General features: G+C 37.9%; 1 protein-coding gene across 9 annotated transcripts in view; it reads left to right on the top strand.

The window, feature by feature from the left end:
• Positions 1-4,495: 4,495 nt before the first annotated feature.
• Positions 4,496-25,350, top strand: part of ephb3b (eph receptor B3b) — a 53,093-nt gene continuing 32,238 nt past the window's right edge. For 4 of the 9 annotated variants that reach the window (XM_084117301.1, XM_084117304.1, XM_084117303.1 and 1 more), the window contains exon 1: positions 9,748-10,278. In XM_084117301.1, the coding sequence (XP_083973427.1) occupies positions 10,215-10,278 (64 nt within the window). In that variant the 5' untranslated portion in view covers positions 9,748-10,214. Of the gene's footprint in view, positions 4,625-9,741; positions 10,279-25,350 lie in introns of those variants that run through there. The other 5 variants (XM_084117309.1, XM_084117302.1, XM_084117307.1 and 2 more) reach the window with 3 other exon arrangements.

Genomic DNA, 25,350 nt, shown 5'->3' with positions numbered 1-25,350 from the left:
TGCAACATTTATTTACCAGTGATAATCATGCATTTATGAAATTAAAATGTATTTAAATTATATATTTTATATATATACTATATATATCCTCTGCAAGGTTGCAGTTTTGTTTTATTTTATTATACAAACAGTAATAAATAACAGTAATAACAGTAAAATACACAAATATTTAAATATATTTTATATAAATATTTCATATTTTATCATTTTAATAAAATAATAATATTCAATAATACATTTATTTCAAAAAATACATTTATTTAATATAAATATGTTATATAATATAATAATTATTGTTATTATTTAAATAAAACATTACCAATTTAAATATTTTGATCGAATTGGATTTTGAATGCAAAAAGGTATTTGTTTGTTTGTTTATTATTTTTTATTATTATTATTTTTACTTTTGTTTTACATTGTATTCATACTTCTGGGAGGAATGTTTGATATTAATGATGATGACACTTCTGATCATTTAGAAGCCTGTCCTGTTTGAGGTGGGACAGCGTCTGTCCTCAGTCTGTGGGAACCTAGTCGTGTACTTTACTCAGAATTTAGACTAAACAAGGTACCAGGTGAGCTTTAAAACACCAGAGAGAGAGAGAGAGAGAGAGAGAGAGAGAGAGAGAGGGAGACCATACACTGCAGTCCAGCCCGCCTGTTGACTGTCACAGCCAGGGTCCACTTTGAAATACCAGGTGCTCTCTTGGTGACGCCAGGCGTCCTGCGTGTTTATATTTCATCATAGGAGCCAAGAGAAACTCCAGACACCCTTGCTCTGTGGTTTGTGAGCGCTACACCTTCCCTAAGGTACCGCAAGCCCATGATGGCCCAAAGTGAGCCTGATGTCTTTCCCTACAGTCTGTCAATGACCACACACAGCCAAGGGTAATGTTCCCATTTTCCACCACTTGACCTCAGCGTTCTTAATGACATTACGTGGGCAAAAAAGCTCCATTGTGCATCATTAATAGTGTAGTGATATGTGAAGCACAGCTCACTTCACACTGAGCTGCTTTCTGTTGGTCAACACAGTAAATCCGCTTGAACTCACTGCTTGATCTGCATGTGAAAACATTTCGCCCTTATGACATTCCCAATCCTATGGATTTTATTTCTGCCACAAAATAAAAATATTAAAATGGTATATAAAATGGTATATATAAAAATCTCTCGCAATTGTGTTACATTTAGCTATTCTGTGTCCCCCCCCCCTAAGAATCCTGACTTTACATTTCGCAATTCAGTTTTTTTCTCTCAGAATTCTTAGTTTACATTTCACGATTTTGACTTTTTCCTGGAATTCTGAACTTATATTTCGCAATTCAGATTTTTTTTTCTCAGAATTCTTAGTTTAAATCTCACAATTTTGACTTTTTTCTCAGAATTTTGAGTTTACATTTCGCAATTTTGACTTTTTTCTCAGAATTCTGAGTTTACATTTCAAAATTGTGACTTTTTTTCTCCGAATTCTGAGTTTACATTTCACGATTTTGACTTTTTTTCTCTCAGAATTCTTAGTTTACATTTCACAATTTTGACTTTTTCCTGGAATTCTGAACTTATATTTCGCAATTCTGACTTTTTTCCTTAGAATTCTGAGTTTACATTTCGCAATTCAGATTTTTTTCCCTCAGAATTCTTAGTTTACATTTCACAATTTTGACTTTTTCCTGGAATTCTGAACTTATATTTCGCAATTCAGATTTTTTTCCCTCAGAATTCTTAGTTTAAATATCACAATTTTGCCTTTTTTTTCTCTCAGAATTCTTAGTTTACATTTCACAATTTTGACTTTTTCCTGGAATTCTGAACTTATATTTCGCAATTCTGACTTTTTTCCTTAGAATTCTGAGTTTACATTTCGCAATTCAGATTTTTTTCCCTCAGAATTCTTAGTTTAAATCTCACAACTTTGCCTTTTTTTCTTTCAGAATTCTTAGTTTACATTTCACAATTTTGACTTTTTCCTGGAATTCTGAACTTATATTTCGCAATTCTGACTTTTTTCCTTAGAATTCTGAGTTTACATTTCGCAATTTTGACTTTTTTCTCAGTATTTTGAGTTTACATTTCAAAATTTTGACTTTTTTTCTAAAAAAAATTCTGAGTTCACATTTCGCAATTCTGAGTTTTTTTCTCTCAAAATTATGAGTTTACATCTTACAATTCTGTTATTTTCCCACAAAATTTTAGCCACCTGACCTGACTGCATGTACATGCAGGATTCTGAGGAAAAAGGTCAGAATTGCGAGAGATGTAAACTGTTTGAGAGATAAAAAGTCCCATACTTTTGTATAAAAGTCAGCTAAGCTTCCATACAATTGAGCTGAAATGGCTGCATTTGGCCTGAAATGTGACCGCAACTTTAGAGGTGAAACAAACTGTAGTGACATGAAACTTTAATTGAAGTTGTTTTCCGCAACAATTCAGGGCTTGTGCACTGACAAACGTTGCTTAAGGGCAGTTTTATATCAGATTTATTATTTCATAGTTTTCTATCAGCTGCGAGCAGTTAATCTTTTGCGTTTGATGGATCGCTATCTTTCAGTCTCATTTCCACCACCTGTAAGATGCACAGAACAGGACTGGTTCTCTGATTGCCGTCTTGGCAGCGACGGGACTGGTGTCTGCATAGTGTGTGTGTGTGTACATGGGTGGGGGTACATGTGGATTACCTTCTCTCGCAGGAATCTTACCCTTTCTTGGGTTGGAGTTCTGTGTCACAACACGCTCCAGTGAGATTTACAGGCCACACATTCTACAATTGATATGAACCATAGTTTCCATGCTAATCCCTGACTACGGGAGCCAAAAGACTGCTATTAACATATGTGTGTAACTCACAAGATATACGTTCAAGATTTCAGGCATTTTCTAGTGTCTAAAATTATAGGTTGATAATAATGGGCTGGTTTGGTGCTCTTTTAAAGTTTATTATCCCACATAATGTCATTAGCAATCCCACATATTCCTATATAAAGTGTGGTTCTAGCACAAATACATTTTTGTATGTTTGAATGGACACTGAAATGTACATTATAAGCATACTGACAGCATCCAAAATGTAAGCATTTTATGTATGATCAACTTTAGAGAAGTATTAATGTTTATGGAGCATTTGAAGTTCATAGAATGTATTTATTGAAATAATAGGTTGATTTTATTGAATACATGACAATAATGAGATATGCTCAATGCCATCACATTACTGTAGCTTAGTTGACATTATATAGTTCTGTGTGATTTCTGGTGCTGTATTCTTGTCATGTAAAACTTGTTTCGAAGGATTTCATCACATTTCCCAAGCCTAAAACTTAAGACGGTGGCATTTTATGAAAATTGTGTCTTTAATCGTTATTTAATCATTTTTATTTAGTTTTCCATGGCATGGTATAGCTACAATAACAAAAGTAAAAGTACATACAATAAAAGTACATTGTAACTAAAAATATTAGCAATGTGCATTGATCTGCCATATTAATAAATATGGAAGTAAAATAATGTCAAAAATCATGTTGAATTGCACTAATAAAAATGCGTTGCATAAACAGTTCTTGCATTTTAATGCATTGTATTTTAAGCGCTTGCAATTTTTAGGGGGTTCCCACAATAATATGTGAGCAGAATGTATGTAAAAGTTTGTAGTTTTGAGAAAAATAACGTTTATGCATGATTTGTGAAAAACAAAAAAATGAGGCCATAAATCTCATACTGATTATTTGTTCACAAGACTTTTGAAAATTGTATCATGTAGCCTAGAATATTTGCTTCAAAACTGTGCAGAAATGCAGACCTACAACTATAAATCATTAGAAAGGAACACTTCAGTACACTACACCAGAGAGAAATATATGGATTTTCATATGTTACTTCAAATGTTTTCAGACGTTATGAGATTGGAGTAAAAACATCTAGGCTATCCGAATATTTGGCACGTTTTGCTTTTCAAACTCACAGCACTTGCAGAGACCATTTACTGAAGCCATCGAGCGTCTCCTCACTGTGATACATTATTGTTGCCACGTTATAAACATTGTTCCACAGTCTCACAGTGTTTGACTCTGAACAAAGTAAGCATTTAGAGCATCACAACGGCGTCATAATTTAGCTGTTAAATATTAATCATATGAAGACATCAGAGGACACTTTCATTCACACAGTTATAGCAGGCGATCTGTTCCTGCTCCATAAAACCATTAGAGAAACTCTGAAATCAGGCTGAGAGGAGAAACAATCGCGACATTTGAGAAGAAATGAGAGTTACAGGAGAGAGCAGAGCCAAACACTCGCAGGATCTCATGACAACATCAAACTAATTTGAAGATATTTTAACATATTTCTGTTGAAAGTCACACCATTGACGTACAGGAAGTTAGGGCATACTGGAGTGTGAATTAGTCAGCAAAAAAAAAAGTGCTAGATACATGCATAACCACTGAATAAATAGGCAGATGAACTGATTGTAGAGTTTCACTTCACTTTACCACGGGGAAGCTTTACATCCGTCATTTTATTACTGAAAAAGTTTTGAAGAGTTTGTCTTTTCATATTTGTGGACTGAAACCGTTGAAGATGTTTCTCCCTGTTTTGCTCTGGTTGTGTTTGTGGCTTCCGGATGGTGAGTTTTAAATGTGTTTTTATTGCTTCGGTTGCTTCAGTTGTAATAAATGACTGGTTAATTTAGTCAGAGAGGATCAACATTCACTGTTACAGAAAAATGAACATCTATGAATACTAATTACGTCATGCTGGATAACCCTGTTGTTCACCTGAGAAACCAAACTGGTGAAGAACTACAACCAGCATCAATGGTTTATTAAGAGTTCAATGACTCAATATCTCTCTCTCTTACTGTTGCACATTTATTAAACTGGAGTTCTGCCAGTAAACGGCGAAGTTTCCTGCAGTCGCGGTGAACTTTATCTGCATTTGGGTTGCGTTCATAAATGTTGCTCAATATCTCCAGGTGTTCGCTATGAAGTGAGTTGCGATAAGATTAACGAGTTCCCCCAAAACAATCCGACACTTGGAGACAAAGAACAATGATGAAGTGTGTGGATGTTTTGTCATGTCTGGGTTTCTCCTTCCTGAACGCATGCATCAGTCAACAACCCCCTGCTTAGAAGATCCCGGGGAACATCAGTCAGACGGAGGGCGTTTGTGCGCCCCGGCTCTGCCCAAACATCCCCGATGACTCTGGTTCCCATTACCCGCGAGTTCTTGAGCCGAGAAACATGGGTGGTTTGATCACACGCTGCACGGCCATGGGGGAGCATGTTAGAAGTAGCATGGCCTTAATTCAAACCAGGCGTACTTGCGGCCGGGTGCATTACAGTAAATACTAAAGAGAGCTTTTCGCAGAGGTGCGAGAATCACTCTCTGCCACGGGGCCGCAAAAACATAAAACGAATTAAATGAGATCTGCACAATCGCGAGGGGCTCGATGACAGATGGGCTTTTAATACCCGTATGTGTAATGGACTTTTCTGGATGAAAAACTTATCAACTTCCCTGACCTCTGGATCACCTCAATCCCATAATAACCGAGTGATCGTATCCGCAATGCATTTGGAAATGAAAGTGAATTCCCCCTTGCCCCCTAACGCCCCGCTTCCTCTCAGGCTTTAGAGGGTGTGTTGACATTGACCTATTGTGATCGACTCTTAATAGCCGCTGCCACTGTACTGGTAATACTGTATATGTAGGAGAGGCCAAAGGTCAAATAGGAGAGGCAGAATGAGATTGAGGGAACGTCACTTAGTACTTACATTTGGTTTCGATTCTTTGTACAGTTTTGGTGGGGTCTGAGTGGCTATTTGTCATTGTAAAGATGTTTTACTATGGATATTATATTATGAGTCAGACATGACTTTTTTTGTAAGACCTTTGGCACCAATCAGAAAACTGAATGCCAGCGTTCAATTCCGAGAACTGTATCATTGTTGTCCGTTGGCATCGCCTCTCTCTGTGGCTTAGCAATTACGTTTTGTTCTGTGAGACAATGCATTTGCAAAGCCCTACTTAAAATGGGTGAAACCTGTCAGCAAGCATTTCACACTTATGCTCTTATGCACAAGAGTCTATACATGTCAGGTGTGTGTGTGTCTGTGTGTATACCTATTTGACTATATTTTGAGGACAAATTTGTACCTAGAAGTGACACAATCTCGTCCTCATTTGTAAATCTGGTATAAAAATAAAGTAATAAAGGTTTTTTAAAAATGTAAAAATGCAGAAAGTTTTGTTTGATGGGTAGGTTTAGGGTTAGGGTTACAGTAAAGGGTGAGAATATACAATTTGGACAGTATAAAAAACATTACATTTACATTTGGCAGACGCTTTTATGCAAGGCGACTTACACTGCGTTTTCAAGGCACACATTTACATTCTTATCAGTTCTTGCTTTCCGTGGGAATCGAACCCATGACCTTGGCGTTGCAAGCGCCAACGCTCTACTGTTTGAGCAAAAGAAAATTACATCCATGGGATGTCCCCATTTACTGTAGATAGCTAAGTAGACGTGTGTGTGTGTGTGTGTGTGTGATGGAGAGATCAAAATAGAGATCAGTACGGTGTGCAGTACGGAGTGTTTGAAGTGCAGAGCAATGGGAAGACACTTTAACTGAAGGCAGTGATAAAGAGAGGGGGACGGGGGGAGGGTTTCTGTAGGTGCCGGGACATCAATTAGCAGTTCCCCTCCAACTTGAGTGCCCGGACCATGAAGTAAATGACGTTTCTACATGCAGAAACTTACACACACCACTAGAACTTTAGATTCGGAGTGTTTAGAACTACTACTAGATTTGCAAACGTATTTTAGCATCCAAAGTAATTGCTTTACAGTGCAAAGTCCTTAGACAATGAGTATTTTTCCCCCCACTTTTTTTGTTATTTTATTTTGTTACTGACACCAGTAGCATCATCTTGGTGTCTCCCAGTCAGATGTATGTTCCCTCACTGTATATAGAGCAAAACAATATGCTCATGTCCATATTGCTTCAGCCCCAGTGTTTGTTAGTTCAGCATCAAAGTTAGTGCCGGGCCTGCAGTCCAGTAGTGGAAGGGGATCGGGTGTAAGTTTGAGAAATTTCCATATGTCCACATGGCAATAAAATGTCTGCCACTTTACTTATTGCGGTTGTAATAAATGCCAGGTGCGTAGTCTGTTTTTTTCAAGGCACTCCATGGACACGCAAGAAAAAATTATGTTTAAAGAAATCTTGCTGTTTGACCAAATACAGACTTTTCAAGTATCATAAAATACGCAGAACGGTTATTACCATTCATAGGGACAATAAAACAGAACAAAAAGTTCTCAATGAAAACTAGAATTCAAATAACATTTAACCTTTTCAAACAGTTCACATATAATGACAAATAACCAAGTAATAAAACTTTTGCTAAACAACATAGAACCTAAAGGCAGTGAGCCAATCAGTCTATTAACTTGAATTTTCCATTCATGCAAAATAGACCCCTGAGTTTTGGTCTGGGTTTTAGTTTGGCCCCATATTTATGGCTTCACGCACATACTTTTTTAGTTTAACAAACATTCTTATGAGAAGACTTCCTTAGTGTGCAACTAATCCCTGTTCTCATGACCCAGCCCTCTTTCAGATCGCACATAAGATTTCATTCAAACACATGACTGCCTAAATAATAAATCAAATCTCACTTGTGTCTTTATACAGCAAAAGCAGCCCCATAAATAACAAATATATATAATAAATGTTGGAACTGCAATTGATACTCTCTCAGAGTGCATTAATATTAGCTGAAACGCCACTTTTGTTGAAAAAAAAACACGTTTTTGTGTGTGTGTGTGTGTGTGTGTGTGTGTGTGTTAAAATTACACTTTAGATAAAAATAAAAAAATACTGTTGTTTTCTGCAACGTTATAAAGTATTTTGTAAATAATTTGGTTTTAGTAAGCAAAAAAAAAAAAAAAATCATGCAGCTCTATTTCAGTAATTTATGACGTCAATATAACATTGAAGGCAAAAAGATTTTGGATAAAGATGATGCCAAACACAACTTTGCACCAAACTCCTGAAGCACTTGACCTCTCAAGCAAAGTTAAAATATCTAAATTCAATCTGAAATATGATAGAAATGTTTGCTTTTATTGGCAATCAGTGCTCAGATAAAGCTAAATTAAACATTTGGAGTGAATCAAGGCTCTATCCTGGGTCCTTTTATATTTAGCCCAGCTACACATTTCTAAATGATTTTCTATTTCAGCTATACACACTATATGTTTTAATGAATTGACAGTAGTGTCAAAAAACTTTCAGCTAAACATAATAACAGAAGCCCAGAAAGTGAAACTAATCAAACCTCTTACCACGCTCATTTAAAAACAGATGTGAGACTTAAGTCATATATGCTTTTTATCATTTGAAATTAACTGTCAAAAGTGCATTGTTTCAGATTTTATCACAAATACACAGATGTTGAAGTATGCCTTCATTACTAGCAGACCGCAAGGCAATGCTCTCCCGTGAAAAAAAGATCAGACCATGAATATAAAATCAATGTTGAATACCTTTTTTGAAAAAGTGTTTTGATGTGTTCACGCAGCATGCAAGCAGTGCAACACACATTTATGAAGTAGTTAAGATTGTCAAACTAACACTGAAGATAAACTGAAGTTATTAAAGAGAGTCACTTTCCATTTCTTAAAAAAAAAAATTAAAACATTATTCAAAAATAAACAACATTTAAATAAAATAAATGAAGGGATGGGTGAATGGTATTTATGGTCATTTTAAATATAAATTAACCTATTCAATGTTCATTTATAATTTAGATTATGTAATGCCTAACTTAAAGCAAAGTAACAAAGCAAAATAAACACTCAATAATAATAATAATTACAACAGCATTTTACTCTTAAACTTTATTATTTTATTTTTTTAGAAAGCACAATAGCGCAATCAATACTTTCAGGCAGAACCAGTTTAATTTGGATATAATTATTATATTCCAAAGAGGCTTCAAAATTGTTGTCCTCTAAACAGAGACAGAGAGGGAGCGAAGGAGAAAAGAGCGTGAGTAAAACAGAGCTAGCGCGAGATGATGAGAACAATATAACCCTTCTGATAAGCAAGTCTACACAAGTACAGCATGTGATCACTTCACGTAGAACAAATGCTAACCATATGTTTAGTCTAATATCATAAATCATAACATGGCAAAATATGAACATGCAGGTCAACGTGGCACATCCGAAGCGTTTCCCCAGTCCACGCCAAACCTTTAACAATTCCCTCCGGCTTTATGCTTCGAAAGTAGCATCCGTATAATTCAGCAACTGAAGCAAATAGGCTGCTACTACTAATAAAATATATCAGTGTTCATTTTTCAATATATTTATGCATGTAAGCAATACAAATTAAAATAGTTGTACAGTACTTACAGTGTTTTGTTGAAATAAATCGCGCAATTACACATTTTTACTATCATAAAAATGCTGATAAGTGTTAAAATAATAGGCCTGTGAATGTTACACACACTGTAACATAGAATGTTACCAAAAAAGAGTATTAGGTTTGTTCGTTTCCACGAGAGCTTTTGAAGACATGCAAGCTTTCAGACCCGCAGAGCGGCGCTCTCACCCTGCCAACTGCGCCGGATCCTCCAGGGGGCGGGGCCACATGAATGACTGACAGCTGATTCTGAGCGTAACTCCTCCCCCCACCGCCTTCCTCGCTCTCCCTCCTTCACTCTTTCCCTGATTTCAGAGAAGCCGATCTTCATTCCAGTGCACATGGAAAGGCAGAGGAGCAGCAACGGTCCGCGCTCACGAGAGGTAACGCGCTCAGGGATTTTACGCGTGAAGCCGCTATAAGGTGATTCTACGGGACGCGCTTTATTCTCGGACTACAGCAGAATGTTATTTGAGGACCAATGGACATTTAAACAACTGCTCTCCGTGTAGGGATTTCACTGTGCAACATCTATAAACGGACACACATGTTCTCCACTGATGAAAAGAGCACCCGGTGGATGAGTTTTAAAGCTCTTTCAGCGCTGATTTAGATATTTCGCACATTGGATTACATAAACACTGCTGAAATTATTGCGGTTTATGGAAACAGAGCTGAGAAGAAGACAGCTGAAGTTGGAGAAGAGGGTCTCTGAAGCTGAACTGAGGGTCTGAAGGATTTTACAATCTCCTCCACTTTCATGTCCGAAGTGTCTGGTTTATGACAATGGATTATTTGCTGTTTTTATGCGGCTTGTTGCTGCCTCTGTCCTCGGCTGTTGAAGGTAAGATAGCCTATTAAATATATTTTACTCGCGATGCTTATCAAGGGACGCGCGTCACCGATCGATGTGCGTCTATAGAAGTTGCGCTTATAATAATAATAACAACATCGAGGTTTTAAGGTTTTAGTTTTATGCGTTTGAAGTAATGCAGAAACGCGTCTGGTCCGATATTTCTTTAAAAGGCACCGGGGAATCGATCTGGCCAGAATGTCACCAATACACATGCAATTACACCGCACAACTTCTCCCTCCTAATCGTTGTCTATTTTCTTTCACCACAACACAATAGTTTGTCTTTCGTAAAGGAAATGTCTCTACAGGGAGTCCCACTTCAACAGTCTCTCTGTCAGTCGGACACAAACCCAGGTTCCCTCAAAAGACTCATGGGGAATTTTGAGCATATTATTCCTGGATACATTTAAGGAAGTGTGAGCGATTTATTGCACCTATAAATTGACCAAGATTAACATTTGATTTGCTACTATTTGTATATAGGCTAGGTTGCACACATGTCAGGCATATTGTGAATCAGTTATGGCCTTTGTGTGTGTGTGTGTGTGTGTGTGTGTGTGTGTGTTATTTTTAATCAAAATTGTATTCATTTACTTCATAATGACTCAGATCGGTAGTTTAGTTGGCTTTTGATTCAATTAATTCTTCGAAGTCTGGACCCCCATTATGGACCAGGGGACCTTTTGACACCAATAAAGATGAAAATGAGTGCGCGCGCGTTCACAGATTTTCAAGGGAGAACAACAATGTCGTTTTATTTATATATGCATTTAGCCTATTGTTATTTTAACCATAATCGGCGACAAGCATGACATTGCGAACACTTGCTTATTGTACCTTGACTTGTATTTGTGAATACGCCAGTTATATTCTTTAAAACAGCACTTATAATGCCATAAAAGTCGTATTATAGGCCTGCTATTAACGGGCGATTTATTTTATATGCTGTTGCCTTACGAAAAGCCCCGAAAAGCCTAATTTGCTTTAAAGATGAAAAAGCTTGCCTTTCAAAATACTGCTCAATGTTGGATTACTACTTTCTTCACACTATCAATGCTATTACTCACTAAATGAGAGGTTATATTACCTACTTTACTTGTTTATTTTATTTTATTTGAATGTTTTAATGAGTGAAGTGATGGATGTCGGGTGCGGAAAGGTTAGCCTAAGTTATATTTATTTATCTATCTTTTTGTCTATGTAAAAAAAATAAAAAATGAACTTCGCGCTTTGTTTTATGTCCTTCTCCGATAACAGTCTTAAAGAATAAAGGTTCCAAAAGGTTTGATGCTATAGAAGAACCAATTTTGTTCCCCTAAATAACCTTTCAGTGAACACTACTGAAAATATATTTTTTTTCCTAGTGTGAAGAACTTTTTAATAATCTAAAGAATCTTTTTTTCACTATAAAGAACCTTTTGTGAAAAGGTTTCATGGATGTTTAAGGTTCTTAATAGAACATCGATGTCAATAATGCAGCTTTATTTTTAAGAATGTATCAGAAAAAAAAAATGAATACATGTTTATATGAAATGCACACGGGCCTCAGTTACTAAATTTTCTGACAGTTTGTCTCCTTGTTTAATAAAAATCAAGCAGACTATTAATTGTAGGCTACGCAAGTATCTTAATGTTTAATGAAAAATATAGGCATATAATGAAAGAGTTTTACGAATAACTTAATTAAAAGTTATTAAGTAGGTTACATTGTTTAGGGTTGTAAGCTCGATCCGTCTTATGTGTCCGTTCATACTGAATGATTTTTTGAAGTGAATTTGAATTACATACTGCAGTGTTCTCGCTGAAAACAATCATATTCTTGGTCCCTGGAGATTTCATAAGAGAGTCCATTGAACCTAAAAAAAAGATCAAAACTGTCCAACATGCATTCAAATATGATTTTGTAATGCATTTCTAATTTCTACTCTGATGTTGCCTATATAAAACATTAGATACGCTCCTCTCTCTGTTTGAATGTGAAATCACACGCGTTAGTAGCAAATCTCTCTCTCTCTCTTTCTCTATCTCTCTCTCTCTTCTACTCCAATTAGTCTAAGGCCTGGTTTTAATTCCCACTACCCCACTGCACTTATTATTTAGCACATACACATGATAAACACATTTTGTCCTATATAATTACTCTGAGGTAACTACAGTCATTTTAAAGGCACATCTCATCGCAATGTGGTAAAACAGACCTTCGCAGGATAGAGCGAGTAAAGTAAGACCATTTGACCCCATAAATCAACGTACCAAAATACTGACTTGATTCATGTTTGTTCGGAGCGCCCTGTCGTATTGAAGTGGTATGCTTATTCATAAACGCAGCTAAAGCAAATGTAGCCCTTATCGACGAAATAACAGGCTCATTTTGGGGGTAAACAGCATTAACATGAGAAACAAGAGAATAATTGCAGGGCCATTCACTGCAGAAGAGCCGTAATGTGAGTTTTAGGAAAGGCCTGAACGCGCAATGTGAGCAAACATTTATTTATAGGCTGTTTAATAATGTATTCATTCATGTGAGCTATTATGCATAGGCCAGTACATTTTATTTAAACTGTTTTGCATGATTTGAGAGGCTATATGGAATGTTTGCACTTTTAAGAATCATTTTTCACACAAGTCCGTTTAGAACGGAACTGCTAATGCAAACAATCAATGATGACTTACAAGAAACAGTGATGTCACATCTCATGAATTATAGACTGATTTCCATTGAAACATCAATTTTAGCCTAAAATTCTTGATGTTGTTAAAAAATAAATAAATAAATAAATAAATAAAAAGGATTAGGCGTAGGCTATACGAAATTTGGGCTACAGCGCTATTATTATTTTCTTAATGCTGTTGATATTTTAATTAATCGTAAACATTAAAAACAGAAAGCAATAATAATAATTATTTATAATAATAATAATAATGATTATTATTATTATTATTATTATTATGACAGCTGTTGAGCGCAACACCCGACCTCTGTAATCGATGCGACTTCATCGATCTGTAAAATCTATGGTCAAAAGGTTTAAAACGAGGTCAAAGTATTGATTTGTTCTTCACACCTACACACAGCATGAGTCAACTCACTCAATTAGAGAAACCAAATATAAGCACTAATAACATACAATTAAAAAAAAGAAAAAGTAATTGGCCTATTTATTAGCCTATTTATTGTTTTTTTAATGATGGGCGCCAAAAGGACAGCAATTTATTTAAGATAATTATTTAAGATAAGATAATAATGATTTAATAGCCTACAATAAAAATAATAAAAAGAAAGGAAAATTAAATGGAAAAAAAATTATAAAAAGGAATGAAGGTTCAGGCGGAAGACAAACAACATGTATTTGCTGCTATGTGTAAAGATGCAGTTGTCTTTGTAAAGTTATAATGTATGATATTTATTTATATTATTATATTTATTATATCTATAAACTGAAATAAAATTGAACTGAAATATGTAAATATCAAATATATTCGATTTTTTTCATATATATATATATATATATATATATATATATATATATATATATATATATATATGTGTGTGTGTGTGTGTGTGTGTGTGTGTGTGTGTGTGTGTGTGTGTGTGATTAAAATGGTGTTCCCCTCACTGGTGGGGCCTGTATGTGCCACAGCTTTGGCTTATATTTATGTCTTTTCATTCAAATAATGAATTTTATTAATATCCAAGTCCTGTGTGCGAGCCATTGAAAGGTCATATGTTAAACAGAGTAGCTATAGGGTGAACAGATGTCTGTTGGCTTTGTTTCAGACTCTCGTAAGGAGCTCAAAAGGGTCTCAGACTCAGGCTTAAAGATGCTATGAAAACCAGGCAGGGTTATCGTAAGCGTGTGTACTCTGGTGGTCCGGCGAAAGCTCACATAACTAACCCATAAACATTAGTGCCGATAACCTTTTGGATCCAGGAATGCTCCGGCTGTAAAATTCGCCAGCATTCTAAGCCCCATGCAGCGTGGAGCAATAACTTGCGCTGAAGGCCAATATTTAACCGACTGCTCTGTTAATTGATGAAGAAGTGGACTGGACTCTGACTGGAATGTAGAATTCGCTCTTTTTTTGGAGTGTCCACTCAAAAGGGCAATCCTGGCAGCTGATGCAAAGGCCTTTACAGAAAAATAGGTCTTGACACTCACGACAGTGTGAGGAGAGAATGTGTCTGGGCCTGAACACTGCCAAAATCCCCCCGGTGCTGTCTGCAGCTACTGAAGCGGAATGAGAGAGAGGAATCGAGAGCAGAAAGAAAGAGCGATTGAGAGAAAGAGAGACATCGGAGCTTGGTTTCTGTCTTCGGTTGGTCAGGAGCAAGATGGGTGGCGCTGGCAGGGAATATATCTCCTACCAAAACGCCCTTTGAAAAGAGGGACGGCAGCGCAGAGTACCCAAACAAAGTCACATGATGACAAGCACAATGCATTTTTCTTCCCATCTAAATGGTTTTCCCTCTCCGACCCAACCACAGGGATTTTGACTTTACTGCATGCCTTAATTGGTTCAGTGAATTTACAGTCAGAGCCAATTTGATCAGATACAAATATAGTAGAGAGTGTTTTGAAATGTGTCTGTCTAAGATGTGTTTTACCTCTATAAGATCTAAGACTAACAGCACTGTGACCTGTTAGCTGCGTGAATAATAAAGCAGCGAAATAATAATTTCGCCAGATATGAGGCAACTCCGTCTTTCAATATGCATGTAGTGTGTCAAAATGCACATAAATAGAAGTAGCACGCAGAAATAGGCTACATGAGCTCAGACTATTGAAGTGAGATGACATGCGATCTGACACACACATGGAGTCCTGCTACGCTCCTGAGAAATGACTAACACATTTTTACAAGAATACCATAGACATTACTTTATAGCGTAGCTGTTTGGCTAGATGGAGTTAGGGAAAGCTTTCAGACTCTTGATCCTTTGATGGATAATGTTTATGAGCATTAAAACAGTCTGGCTTGCTCTGCTGATGAAGCAGATTTCTTTGATATGAATTCATCAGAATTAGAGAACAAGAGGGGGGAGAAAACACAATCCAGAACCTAATATTAGCTTTTAAACGCCAAAATATAAACCAAAAAAGATACTGACAATGCAACACAGTGAAAACAACTGTAACTGTCAGAATCAGATAAATATTTGTGCTAGTTTTCAACCACAGTTCAATTGAAGGGACTGTGTGATGTTAGAAGCCCTGCAGGAAATGGCTAATGCTAACGCTAGGTGCAAATGTCTGCTTTGATTAGCAACATGGGCATGTGCGGACAGGGTGGGGGATGTTAGTCTAAAGACGGCTTCTAAACTCCACGCTACCAATCAAACCAGGCCTCTAGACGGTTGAAACATGCTCATAATCTCCACATCAAACATCGGGAGCCCCAGGCAAGGGCCCAAAAGCACACTGGCCCTTTACCCTTTCTGTTAAATCTAGACTCGAATTTGCACTTTTGAGCCACGCTGTTCAATTACACATCTGTAGACTTCCTTAGCCATTCATTTTGTTGATGCGTATGTGTACAAAAATGAGTTCTGACTGGTTTGATTTGTGCATTTGGGGATATTTGAGGAAAAGCTGAAGATTCTTAATGTTGTTATTTATAGATTTTATGTAATCTATGTAAAACAAAACAAAAATGTTTGATCAAATGTTCATTAGGTTTATTGATTTGTATATATTTTGTTAAAAACTATTTAGCATTTAATATAATATTTATCAGCTAGCTAATACAAGAAATACAGCTAATATTAATAACAGTAAATAAATGTGTATTTGGAATACAATTACTCTTATTGTAAAATCTATCCATTGAATATTGTAAAAAGCTAATGTAATACACCAAGTTGTATTGTAGCAACAATAAATGCAGTAACTATTTTAGTGGAAACTATTTTTACCATGGTATGCTTTTTCGCCGACAACACAAAATGCACTGGTGTTAGGCAGGAATTCTTTTACTGCTTACGCGATCTGTCACCTCTCCATTTGGTGTTCGAGGTTAGAGCAATGGCCCTTTGGCAAGGTGCAAATGCAGGTGCTTGTGAAAAACAGTTGGTTACGTGTCGTAAAAGTCCCTGAAGGCATTGCAAGTCTGTCTGTTCAAAATACTGCTAGTATTTTGAAAATCAACTTTCAAGTAAATTCCTTTAAGACATCTCACTTTGCTGATAAAATGTTTGATTACCATGCATGTTTTGAGTATAAACATAAGATATTATTCAGTGTCGCATGTAATTCATTAGATAATTTGCTTCTGTAATTATAAGCATATTTTCCCCCAACATCCGTTCTCATACCCTCCGCTGCTTTAACTGTTGCTACAACACCACATCTAGTTTCGACAGGGTCGCCATCCACATCCAATCAGGGATTCTCATTGAATCTCTGTGACTGATTCATTTATGGCTCGTTGTCAGGCTTGATCGATCACATTTCCTTCTCACTTAGCCTTCCTGGCAACTGCCCTTTCGAAATGTGCCAAGACTCCTAGCGCCTCTCATTACCAGCTTTTTTTGACTTATAGATGAATGGCAGGGTAGAGGAACCGATGAGTTTGCAGATAGTATCTGTCCAGTCATCTTCCCATCAACCTCCTGTGTAGCTGACATAGGCCAGAACTGCCATGGAGAAAGGGCGCTAGTCGAGTCTCAAGAGCAACCCTGTAGATGAAGTGACATGTTTCTTCATCGACTTCAGAACTGCCCTTTTCCAGCCTTGTCTCAAGTCTAGAGAAGATTAGAGATATAAGATAGGCAATCGTGCTCCTGGAGATCTTTCTGCAGAACTTAGATTGAACCCTTAACCATACACCCAGCTCCTGAACTAGATAATCAAGGTTTTGGGGTTGATTAAAAAACACAGACAGGTGTGTTACAGCTCTAAACTCTACAGAAAGATAGATCTCCAGGAGCAGGACTGAACACCCCTTAATATAAGGCATACCGTGCACCCCCAAGTCACTTGCGATCTGCGATGAGTGGCTTATCTGTTATTAAAGTGCCCTCAACCTGAACGGGAGAGATGAGGATATAGGCGAACAAAGGGACAGAGAAAGACTGAGAGAATTGTCCGGTATCCAAAAGGCACTTGGTACAGTATTGGTTGAGCAGTTCATCTGAAAAGGTGCTGAGAGGAGAGACAATGGAAATACACTGGATCTGGTCAGATGGGGTTATGAATGCAGTGGGAATTGAGGCAGAGCTCGGGACAGCGAGAGCAGAGAGTTTTCATCTTCTGTCTTGGACAGCTGCCATGGATCTATCTCTGCATCTTAAAATTGACTTGCTCTGCCTAGCTATGCCTGAGAGGAGATCATTGTCCTGCCTTTTCACTCTCTGTCTCTCTGTCCATCTTTCTACCTATCACTCTTTTTTTTCAGAGCTAGTCTAAGAAACTCTTGATGGGCAAGGGGTATGCAAGGGTTTTTAATGAATCTGAAAAGCCAGCGAGCATCAATCAATGACGGCCTTGGGTCTGCACATGAAATCAGGTTCACCTGACAGTGGGAAAGTAGAAAAGAAGGTTACAGCCTGCATACAGAATAAAGAAACTCACGAGGCAGGAAAAATGTGCTTTCCAGTGTAACAGACAGATGTTATCTCTTATGTCACAACAGTTGGTGGCTTGAAACTGTCACTATTTTTTATTTTTTTGGTATACTCATTTATAAGGCTGAAACTGCATCTAGATGCATGTCGACCATAAAAGGGATGACAACCTGGTGAAAACCCAGAGAACAAGTGTGGGAAGTTCAGAGGCCTCTCCCCCAACAGGTGGGCCTTATCCCGACAGAGAGGGTAAAGACAATGCACCTCTTTCTCTACTCTGTTTACCATCCCTTTCCCCGCTTCCCTGTCACTTCTTTGCTACACTTTCCCACCATCTTTTTACAGCCCCCCTTTCCTGTTCTCCCTGGGCACCTTATACGGCCGTTTCTTATCAGGGAGATAATTCTAATTGTGGCATTATTTTCCCTATCTGTTATCTCACCCTTTCAGTGATATCAGAATCCCAGAACAGGACCAGAAGCTTAGGGACAGGGCCTATTTACCCACAAAACCTTTGTTGCATCCAGTCATTGATAAGATTTGTGACTGTGTGTGTGTTCCTACAACTCCATTCTGTCAGATTCCATACACTGCACGAAGGAGAGTCAAAAAGAGGTCTCTAACTAAGAACATGCAGCATGCTGATGTGACACAAACCCTCATGGGGTGTGAAAGCAAGCATATTGACGTGAAATGGAGCTGGCACTGGAAACAAATTAAAATATCCCATGGCCAGATGGGGATGGTGAACTGAGGAGCCATATTTGTATCATGGGTGTGAGACGCACCACAGTGAAACAGCTTCATTGCCACTTTTGCCCTGCCGTGTCCTCTGGGAAATGACCTAAAAGGATGGCGATGATTAACAATTCAATTTAGCCAGCCGTCGGTCAATATGGCAGGCCAAGAGGAGATGGTTGTTGATGCTGCCTTGCCATCAAAATATGTGGCGATCGAAATGTCTGGGGACTCTCTTCTCTTTCTTGGTTAATTAAGCAGGCGCTTTGTCACTGTTCTTACTTATTCATAAATCTTCCCTTCATTTTAAGACAGCTTGGTCTGAAGAAGCTAGCTAAGTAGGCGAGCACTTAAGGGTAATCTATAGAGTTCAACACTGGATGCAGCTTTGTTCCTGGTTAATTAATCAAGACACTACAGTGGTGCCATAAACACAAAGGCACTTATGACTAAAGCGTATTAAGAGGGTAATATCTAGAGATTCTTATTTTAGCTCATGCATTTGTTGGCACTTTTATTGATTCAAAACAGATAGGACAGGAAATAAGCCATGAATTAATGTGTTGTCTTCAAACCGCTTCGAATTTGTAGGGTCACGGGGATACGGGTGCTTTTCCCAACACCCCAAAGTCAGGGCACCACCCTGCACAGATGGACAATCACAGAGCTAGCAACTTCATACCACACTGCATTTCTGAAAACCAAATCCCAATGCTAGCAGATATTTAGCCATTAGGACACTCTATACATGTCTATCAATAAAGAATGAGCAATCTGTTTTCTTATCTCTCTTTTATTTATGTCATTCTTTTGCATCCGTACTCGCCTGCCCTCAGGTTATGAAGTTTAGACTAAGGGAAACATGTTCATTCATGCATCCTTCCTCTGAGGAAGATGTAAATACAGGGTTGAAACCAGTTCATATGGTCAGTCCTCCAGTGATGGAACTCCTGTACAGCTGACTTGTTCCTATGAGTAATCTATGCTGAGGTTCAGTACACACCCTGTGGTTCTTTTGATGAGCGCTCCCAAGTTGAACTCATCCTGCTTCTAGACCACCAAGAGATGTAACGTACCTGAAACACAAAAGTTCACGTCTTGGTTCCAAGCAGTCAAGGTGTGGTTAGCAGGTCTGTAATTAGTGTTGAGGCCACCAAGTCTTTGTGACGGCATGTCTGTGTGTGTTGGATTTAGTGGATCTATGTGTGTGTGTGTTCAAGTGTGTGAAAGAGAGCAACAGCAGACAATTCCCAGACTTCTTATTATCTCTATACCCGACAATTGCATCTCTTAGCACCTGTACAGTACTTCCTAAATTGAAGGGTGTTTTAGTATAAATTATTTTCTCAGAAGTTGCCTTTTTGCCACATTTTCTATCTGTGCCTTTGATTTCCCAGATAATGTTTCAGTACCGCAAAACAAACCAGTGTTTATATAAGACACAGTCTTATTGAAGGACTTTATTGATTCAGTGTAGACGCTGTTAAAGCCACTGTGGTTGATTTATCAGTCAATGATTGACTCTAGATTGCTATAACCTTCCATGTCACCTGCACTTCAAACAGATGCCCAGCAGCAGCCCTGCATTTCCCATCCCACGTACACAGTTCTTGTTGATTCAACTATGTTATCTCATGTGGCCATTTCCCTTAGTTCTTCCATCAGCGCCACTGTCTTCACATAATAGCGGTGTCATTTTAGTGGTGTCTCTAGATATACCCACATTCTGACTTTACATGTTTTATTTATAATATGAATGGGAAGTATGGATAAAATAAGGTTATTTTAACAGGAAATTCAATCTAAAATTGTTTCAGATATTGCATAACCATATTGTGAAAGCATATTTAAAAAATGAGACCCATCTCATGTCGAACTCCATCTTCCCCCCCACCCTCAGCCTTCTCACCAGGCCCTCTACTGAGACCCATAAATCAATGGAGCTCAGTAGCCTGTCGGGGGTTTACCGTCTGTGGGGGGTATTGGTGGCCCAGGCTCCCCAGCCGTTGGTTTTAGTTACACATCAATGAAGGGTGAATAATACATTAGTCAGTCCCTGACAGTACAGTTATAGGCGGGCAGGCAGACGGAGCCTCCCCTGGCCCTTCATCAGCGCATCTGTGCCATAATCAGCCTCTGGAGACATACCTTAGCTTTGGCCTTCCTCTCTTCCACCTGATTTACTTACTGTGTATGCTAATATTATGATATTTAAACGCCTTCCCTGTGGGTAAAAGGGGTAGATCTCCCAAAAATGAAAACTCTGAAACAACATGAGCTTGAGCAATCACATAAAAAGAGAAATTTTAAATAATGCATTTGTCTTTTTTTTCTTCATACTAGTGTTTTATATGTTGAGCTGCTCCGTAAAGTGTATCTATATAGAATATAGAATATAGAGTATGGCTGGCACTGTATGTAAGGTATTAAATGCAAAGAAATTGCACCATTCCTTTCGTTTAGGGGTCAAGAGCTGCAAGTGACACCCATAAAGTCTAGGTTAATAATCTGAAGCGGGCTGGAAGTATTGCAACTGACCCAGGTCGGACAGCAAGGACTGTAGAGATGGATTGTTGTGGCATAAATGGCCCCGGAACTGTAGCCTTCTCAGTCCAGCTGCACTGTGTACTGATTTATATCGGAAGATTTTCAAGTGACTAGCCCCCTTCCTTGCATGCACAATTACAGAAACATTCGCAGTCTCCTTCCAGTGTATCAAGGCTTTTATTTAATTGTTCAGAGACATCTAAACCCCTGGCCATATGGGGCACCCTAGAATTGGATGTCAACCGTTCTATCAACCTTCTCCAGCATAATTGCCCAGAAATGAACTTCCATCGCTAATACCTTCTGTCACAATCTGCGAGTCAATTTGCTGTAAGTGAAACACTTAAGTGCACGATTGTGTGATCGCCAATGACCTAGATGGCCACGTGTCCTAATCAGGCAGTTTTTTTCTTTTTAATCAACAATCCCAGAGGTGGAGAATACTCTGATGACCGTCTTCCATACACTCCGCCAGTCTGCGTCTATGCGTTAAAGAGCCGAAAACCATTTAGAGAGGTCTAACGAGTCAAGTTATTACTGCAGCCAAGTGTGAGATTAATTAACTGAGCAGCAATTAAGGACATGGCTGAAAAGATCTAACAGATAAGCATGGGGCGAATAGTAACCACCATTTTTTGCTGTAGCCAACTGGGAGGGCACAAGGAGTAAACAGAAATAACAAGCTACAGAATAGCCTCCAATTACAACCCAGGCTCATTGAAAAAATGTGGCTGTGGCGACATTTCTGAAAAGTATTACTATTTGTTGGTGTTGGCTGCCACCAGTGTTCATTTCAGCTGGAAACTGCAGTGAATTGTATGTATAGGTATATTTTTGTAGATAAAAGTAGGCAGAGGCACATTCTAGGTAGGTTAATATGATTTTACCTGGGTAACACACACCTGAATCAGTGAACTTTATTGGTCCCTGAACAACATCCCCATCAACCGATCAGTTCACTCTGGTTTGAGCTGTAAAATATTGATCCAGGAACACGCTTTATGGGGTAAATTCATCTTGTGCATTAATATGCATGCACATTTGCATATTTCTGCGCCCTACTTTCTATTATTGACATATTTCCAAAGTGCCAGAGTGGGGCAGAAATTTCCAGGAAGAGTGTTCTCAAATATAGAATGAATAATAGTGTCCCTTTCACTCAGGACAGTTCCAAACCATGCTTTAGTCATTGTTTTTTGCGTGTGTATTCAACAGTCACAAAGGCCCTACCCAGCCACATTCCTGTCGGTAACTGCCTAACCTTTCTTTGTTGTTGCGGCTCTGACCTGACTGAGATAATGAGTGGGCAGGTGAACATTAACGAGTGACTCTGGGATTAATGAGCTAACGTGAGAAGAGGTAGTCGAAAGAGACCTGCGCTGCCTCAGGCTAATGTGTCATATATAGCAAGAAATGTAAAAAAAACAAAAAACATAATAACTCCTATTACGTTGCGGTGTAGCTGGAGCCATTAGAGATGTTTTCTTTGTTTGAGCAGGTAAACCACAACATATCCTGATAATTAGCATGCAGCATGACAGCTGAAACCGAGCTACAGATTTGTTCCCATGTCTTCAGCAGTAGCTGCCAATGCTAATATGTGACAGCACTGGGAAGTTAGCAGGGTTCTTGCCCTCACAGCTTGGGGGTTTCTTTTCAAGAAACGAAAAGGAATCTAAACCTCACTAGCCGCCCCAGACGGTATATTTGAAACATTACAAAGCGATCGAAAGCCACTGGAACGCTGGAAATGTGGACCACATCAGTCCAGTAGCTGCGAACAAACAGCTGTCCCATGATACGAAGCAGAAATGTCATATTTAACAGCCATTAGAGGTTATTTGTATGTTTGCATAGTACGATGATATTGTATGTTTGGCTGATGACTAAAGCAGGAGTAATTGTATCCTGACATATACATCTCAATGCCTAATTCATAGCAGAACTGTAAAGAAAAAAAGTTATAACCAAAACCTTTACATTTGTATATGCTAGAGTTATAGGTCCTTCTGAGTGATGAATACACAATTTTGAAGGTTTCTTTAATTATACGGGCATGTTTGATTTTTATTACTTGTCTTTTTAAATTGGTTTTTATATTATATTATGTCATATTATATTGTATTACACTGTAAAAAATAGTATGATAAATAAGTTATGTCAACATATATTTTACATTTCTTCAACTCATCAAAAAAAGTTATACAAGATTAAACTGTTTTAAGCCAGTTTAATGCAATTTCAGTTGAAATGACCTAAACATCCAAGTTGATTGTACTTAAAACATTTTTTGACAGTGAAACACTAACAGAATTCAATGTTTTGAATTCACATTAACAATTATTTTTGCTACTTTTCATTAACATCTTAGTTTAGCTATTGTTTCAATGCCTTTTGCATGGGCTATATTTGTATATCAAATAGTTTTAAACTTATCACACTTTCAATTGAAAAATATGGAAATATTACATCTTTAATAATTGAAGAAACACCCATATATGTGTGCATTTGTGTGTTCCCTGTTCACTGTGTGCCTTTATCGACCAGAAACCATAATTTTAGCTTTGACATCATCCCTGACGTCCTTTCACAAACATCTTAAAGGGGTTGGAGAAAATGAGAGTTTGGGGGCATTTCAACATCCGGCACACTCTGAAGTACCTCCTTAGTGTTATAGCATGGCAAATGCCTTCCAGTGGTCCTGAGGGATCGTGCCATTACCATATATTTAGCCTAGATGTCTGTTGGCTGCCTCTGCAGTGGCATAATGAACGTGTCAAAGGGAAGCAAGTACGGCAAACGGGCTGTTGCAGAATGGAGATGAGTCCCTGGACAGCGGCTTCAGCCGACAGCTCCTCTCCGAGGCTGACAGGCAAGGCCAGTGGGCAGCATGGTGCCAAAATACCTCCATAATGAACCTGGAATGAAGGTATGAGGAAGTCAGCGGTGCATCCTGCCCCGTTCTTTATGGCTTGGATTACAAAACACAGGACGGGAATACAAAAATATTGGTTGCATTTTATTTTACAGTACATTGCACTTACCTAAGAATTGTACTTGGGAATAAAAGGTAACTACACGGGTTAAGGTTAGGTTCAGGGTTAGAACTAGCTTGTTTCTGCCACAGTATAAAACATTTTTAAAGATAATTGCAACTTTTTGTCGCACAATTGCAAGTTTACATCTTGCAATTCTGATTTTCTCAATTCACAATTCTCAATTGTGTTATAAAGTCAGAATTGCGAGATATGCAATTTTGAGAAACAAAGTCAGAATTGTGAGTTTATTTCTCACAATTCTGACTTTATAACTCTCAATTGCGTTTAAATCTTGCAATTCTGACTTTATAACTCTCAATTGCGTTTAAATCTTGCAATTCTGACTTTATAACTCTCAATTGCGACTTTATATCTCGCAATTCTGACTTTATAACTCTCAATTGAGACTTTATATCTCACAATTCTGACTTTATAACTCTCACTTGCGAGTTTATATCTCGCAATTCTGACTTTATAACCCACAATTGAATTCTGAGATTAAAAGGTCAGAATTGTGAGAAAAAAAGGCTGATTTGTGGATAAAAAGTCGCAGTTACCTTTTTAATTTTTTATTCTGTGGTGGAAACAAGATTCCATATAGTACCTAGTTATTACAATTACTATAATAAATAAGTACATGGTATGTACATGGGCAACAGGACTGTAAAATAAAGTGCTACCAAAATATTTCCAAACACAACATATCCAAGATTTTAGGGTTTTCCAGTTTCTGTTTGGGCATTTCTGTCTTTTTCACTTTTATTGCTCAGCAAAAAGATGCAATTCACTCAACATGCCTTAATAGAGCCACATGAAAAAATACCAATGCTCTTAGGTTCTTTTTGATTTATGTAAAAACTATCTCTGTCAGTACCATATTCCAGATTTTGGGACATAGCTTGACTGATAATATGAGTTGAGGGTAATGATGCATTGAGCTCTCTATTGAGCGTGGAGGAATATCTTAGCTTCAAAAAAGATTTGTTTTTCTTCAGCAGTGTTGGCAGACTTGCGTCCCTGGCAGTTTATTACAGTCAGAGTTGAATTTCAACCAGAACGAGAAAATCAATCAAAACATAGTTATCGTGATTGTAGTCCTTTTAATTTTTTTGGCTTGAGGAGAGGGAGAGGTGTTTGACTGCTGGTTAAAATGTGCTTACGCTAGGCTCAGCC

Source organism: Abramis brama (assembly GCF_963993115.1).
Source record: "Abramis brama genome assembly, chromosome: 6".
In the NCBI taxonomy this organism is placed as follows: Eukaryota; Metazoa; Chordata; class Actinopteri; order Cypriniformes; family Leuciscidae; genus Abramis; species Abramis brama.
The sequence above is the reverse complement of the archived record's forward strand: the minus strand, read 5'-3'. Positions and strand labels throughout refer to the sequence as shown.